Raw genomic sequence first — 4,925 nt, 5'->3', positions numbered from 1 at the left:
AACCAGACACACCCTCTGGGCCCAGATAGAGCTGAAGAATCGAAAGAGAAAAGGAAAGCTCTCTCTTCTGAGTCGCCCAGGTCAAACAAACACTCTGCCCGCCCACCAGGCCCCACCCTGGGCTATTCCTACCCTCCCTGCTGACCCCTTAGAGAACAACCCCAGCCCTGATTTTCCAGGGCCTTCTTGGCTCAGCCCATCCTACCTTGGGCTCTGTGAAGGAAGACCTGCCACCAACAGACTGTGAGGCCCTTGGCAAATCACTTTCTCACCCCAGGGGCTTCTTCCCAGCCCCCTCTGCCCACTCCACCTGCCCACACTCAATGCCGGCACTTGGCAAAGTCACTGAACTTCAGATGCCCACTGAATACTGGTCATACTCGGGCTGCTGAATTCCACGCCCATGCCAGTTCTAGGCATTTGCCCACACTGGTTCTCTGCCAGGAACACCTGCTCCTACCACCTGGAAAAATCATGCTCATCTTCCAAAGCCCAAAGCTGACATCGCCTCCTCTGAGAAGCCCTCCGCGACCCTCCCCTGTGGAGTCCATTGTCCCCCGCTCTGCTGCCATGGAATCTGCGAGAGGGGCCTCCACTCCTTCGGTCAGGTCCCTCTAGACTTGTTCCCTGATGGCAGGGACAGCACCAGTACTTTCAGGTCCCAGCGACCTGCCCGAGGAGGCCCAGCCTTGGCGGTCAATGCCATTTGGATGGATGCAGAAGCTTGTGAGAAGGGCTGAGTGTGCTTTTCTACCCAGGTTTGTTTCCACTTGACAACAGATCTTCTCTCCAGGTGGAGGAATCTTGTAGGAAAGGCAGGGTGCTGGCAACCAGAAAACCTGTAAACAGAAAGCCAGTCCTGTTTTCTGTTTGGTTCCTGAACAAAGAGCCGCGGCGGACGGAGGGCTGAGCAGGCACCAAGTGCTGAGCTGGCACCATCCACACATTTCCTGTTCAACCCTCCCGTCAGCTCCAGGAACTGCTGGCTCCATTTTACACATAAAGAAACTGAGCAGGTCCTACAGCCTCTAAGCCATGCAGCTGGACCGCTGTTGGACTTTTCTGATTTGCCCCCAAGGAGAAGGGACTACAGGGGGCCTAGACCCCCCCACCTCATGGAGGCCAGCCTCATCTCCATCAGGGCTGCTTCATCCCAGGAAATGTCCCTGGGCCACATGGCCTCTTCCCCCCAGCTTCAGCTTTGGTCGGTCTCACAGTCACCCCGTGATGCAGGTTAGGACTCTGATCCGATTTTGCAGGTGAGGAAGCCGAGGGGAGGGGAGAGGCAGGGGCTTTCTTCTAGCAACTTGGGGGCTTTTGTTTGGGAGAAAACCTCAGCAGGTGCTTCCTGCAGAGGTCCACGTGTTCAAACACCCCACCCCATGCTCTGCCCCCAAGGCTCAGAGCACGGGCGGAAGGGAAGCCCCTGAGCACAGACACTGAGGGGCTCGGGAGATGAACGTGCAGCTACTCTGCCCACCATCCTGCAGCAGGTGAGCCCATGACCCCACAGGAGCTGCTCTGACTCACGGACAGCCTCCCCTGGAGCACTGGGCACTCTGGGGACAGTGGCTCTGGTGTCATCCCTAATGGGTCACAGAGTGAGGAAGAGCGAGGGGGCAGGAGCACAGTCACCCCTCTCACTCACTCACTTTAAACCTCAGGCAGAAAACAGGAAGCAGAGGGGGGCAGGCAAAGCACGGGGGCCTCCCAGGGTGACACCTGACTGGCATCGGGGCGCCCCGGCCACCATTTCCCAAGCGCCCTTGGCAGCGGGAGAGCTGGCGAGGCCTCGGGTGGGGTGGGCGTCCCGACTCACTTCCTGGCCAGGTAGCCCCTGCAGCAGGCCTGGAAGCCGATGATGACGTCCGTGATCTTCAGGTCCCGCTCCTCCTCCAGGTGGGCCAGCACGCCCGCCCGGAAGAAGACCTAGCTCTGGCCGATGCGGTACAGGTTGCTGTCGAGCTCCAGGGCTTTGATCTGGATGGAGGAGAGCCGGCCACTTACCGCGTGCCACCCCCGCCGCCATGGAGCCCCAGAGCAAGGCCACGGCCAGGGGCGGGCCCGGAGCCAGGGGCCATCTCTCTGCTCAGCGGGCAGCCTTCCCCGGATGCAGAGAAAGCCGGGCTGGGGGAGGCAGGGGTGGGCGGGGACACTGGGAAGGGGGCAAGCCGGGGGTGGGGGGCAGCCCGGGGCAGGGTAACGAGTCAGACGGGCAGGGAAACACAGAACCTGGCACTGGAGGGGCCTTGCCTATGGGTGTCTCTTTGCATGTGCGTTTCTAATAAAGGTGGAAGTGGAACTGGGGGCTCAGATGGCATCACCTTAAGGAACTAGAGAAACAGGTTTTATTAACACAGGCAAAGAGCAGCTTCTGCAGCCTCAGGAGCCAGCAAAGCTAAGCAGGGGAGACTGAGCAGCTCCAGGCCAGGAGCACAGGTGGCCTGGGAGCAGCGCTGGGAAAGCGCCAGTCTCCTCACCCTTCATCACGACCAGCACGGGAGACTGGGCCCAGCCGAGCTGGTCACACATCCCAGTGTAACCAGCTGCTAGAGACTCTGCAAGCAACTCAGCGTGCTGAGAAAAACCAGCTCAGTCTGAGCCCGGACGCTGCAGACCAGGACACCCCTGTCCAGTGAGGTTTGGCCCCGGGAGGAAGCCAGCTAGAGGGTGCGTGCCAGCTGGGTGACGGCAGTTCTGCCATTTACTGGCCGGTGGCCTTGGCAATGACAAAGCCATCGTCCAAGACTGTGGCTCTCACCCTGGGGACTGTGCCCCCACACCTATCACTTCCAGAGACATTTCTGGGTGTCCCCAATAGGGAGGGTGCTACTTACCTCTGGTGGGAGAAGCCAGAGATTCGGCTAAACAGCCTACAAAGCAAGCACTGAGCCACCCCCGTTGTGGGCAGTGGGGGCTGAGAGGCCCCGCCCCAGAGCACTGCCTGCCCCGCTATGACCCCAGTACAGCGGTGGTCACCCCGTTTTCCTGAGGAGGCAACCAAGCCTCAGAGAGAAGTAACCGGGCCGAAGTCACACAGGGCAGAGCTCTAATTCCAACGCCAGAGCCCGTGCCTTTAGCACGCATCTTACTTCTGCAGCCAGAAAATACTCCTTATGATAATATACAGCATGACAGCTCAGTGAAACTCTGGTGCACATAACACCACGCAGCTCAGGATTCCGGGATGATGTGAGTTCAGAGCAATTAACTCTAAACAAGAGGAAAACCTAGAAATAGCTCAGATGCCGTTAAAGAGCAACCACCTCCCCTGCCCCAAGCTAAGGCACAAAGAAATGACCCAAACTGCACCTGGCAAGAGCTTTCACTAGAAACTGCTGGAAAAGAGGAAGAGCTTTCCAGCTACCACCATCCCCCCAGGGCCGACTTGGTCCCAAGGGAGGGTGGCCCAAGCTTCAGAAACCGCACCGGACACGGGGGTCTGCACAAGTCCAGGGAAAGGCTTCCTCTGCAGAAAAGCAGGTCTGTTTCTGTGAGATGCGGAAAGGCTTACTCAGCCACCCGCCACGTCCCCACCTGGAGGCCAGGTCCCCCCAGGCTCACCCCCTCCAGGTGGCACTGACAGCAAGGGGAACTAGACCCCCATAAGCCACATGGGCTGAGGGTGAGGAACGGGTGGTCCCCAGAGGAGCAGCGAGAGGCAGACCGAGGCCTGGCAGGTCTGGCCTTACTGGTTTTCCATGAGGTTATTCTTCCTGCTCCAGGGTGAACGTGGTGGGGTTGACATTTTGGAGGCAAAGGGCATGAGGGCTTAAAGGCTCCGTGTGTCTGATCCCCACCCTCCTGGGTGTCCCCCCCAGGCCGACTTTGCCATCGAGGCCTTGGCCAAGGCCACCTACGAGCGCATGTTCCGCTGGCTGGTCCTGCGCATCAACAAGGCTCTGGACAAGACCAAGAGGCAGGGCGCCTCGTTCATCGGCATCCTGGACATCGCCGGCTTCGAGATCTTCGATGTGAGCGCCTCCCTCGGGCCCCTCGCGCCCCCTCGGCCCCCGGGCCGCTTCTCCTTGGGCTGGGGTCCTCTCCTGCAGCCCCACAGCCCCCCAGGCCGGCCCCTCCTTCCCGTGTGGACACAGGAGACGTTGGTTGGGCGTATTTTCAGCTTAAACAAGATGCCCTTTCCCAGCCAGAAGTGCTGGCGAGACTGGCACCTTCTGGACGGCGCTCCAGGAGGCCTCAGGGCAGGGGCTCTCTGTTGATTTACTCTCTTTTTAGTCTCAAATATTTATCGGGTGTTGGGACAAGACATTGTCCTGCCCCCAAAGACTTCGAGGTCAGGTAGGAAAACTGATGACTACGGAAGGGGAGAGGTTCTCAACTTGGGGTCCATGGTCAATTTCAGAGGAACCATGAACTTGGGTGGGGGAAACGAACCTCTTTCTTTGCTGGGAACCTCCCTGAAATGCAGGCAGTTTTGTCGGCTGTGGCCTGAGCAGGGTATGCGAACCACAGCTGCAGTAGCAGTGCCTGTGATCTGCCTCCAGAAGAAATCAGACATTTTCACATCCCAGGAGTTGTTGCCGAGGTGTTGTCATGCCCATTTATGTTCATCTCTACTTAAAAGTTCTCGAGTTATTAAACCCACGGCTTGTGCTTGTTAATGAAGAAGCACCATGGGAGTTCCCTGGTGGCTCAGTGGGTTAAGGACCTGTTGTCACAGCTGTGGCATGGGTTCCATCCCTGCATGGGGAACTTTCATATGCCTCAGGTATGGCCAAAAAAAAAAAAACACCATGTGTTCCTATGTTACAGGATTTTTTTTTTTTTTTTTGGTCTTTTTGTCTTTATACAGCCATACCCACAGCATATGGAGGTTCCCAGGCTAGGGGTCTAATAGGTGCTGTAGCCACCGGCCTACAACCACCGCAATGCCAGATCTGAGCCTCATCTGTGACCTACACCAC

At 58.1% G+C, this 4,925-nt stretch overlaps 1 protein-coding gene across 1 annotated transcript; it reads left to right on the top strand.

The window, feature by feature from the left end:
• Positions 1-1,432: 1,432 nt before the first annotated feature.
• On the top strand, positions 1,433-4,299 carry LOC146403134 (uncharacterized). The gene is made up of 2 exons (XM_084955451.1): positions 1,433-1,493; positions 3,822-4,299. Exon 2 carries the CDS (start codon positions 3,867-3,869, stop codon positions 4,218-4,220), a length of 354 nt encoding a protein of 117 aa, XP_084811577.1. The 5' UTR covers positions 1,433-1,493; positions 3,822-3,866; the 3' UTR covers positions 4,221-4,299.
• The last annotated feature ends 626 nt before the right edge of the window (positions 4,300-4,925 follow it).

The sequence above is a fragment of the Sus scrofa genome, chromosome 5 (genome assembly GCF_054392235.1).
Source record: "Sus scrofa isolate SSC_HxYL_T2T_F1_AM1 chromosome 5, Sscrofa_HxYL_maternal_Yorkshire_Landrace_v2.0, whole genome shotgun sequence".
NCBI lineage: Eukaryota > Metazoa > Chordata > Mammalia > Artiodactyla > Suidae > Sus > Sus scrofa.
The sequence above is the reverse complement of the archived record's forward strand: the minus strand, read 5'-3'. Positions and strand labels throughout refer to the sequence as shown.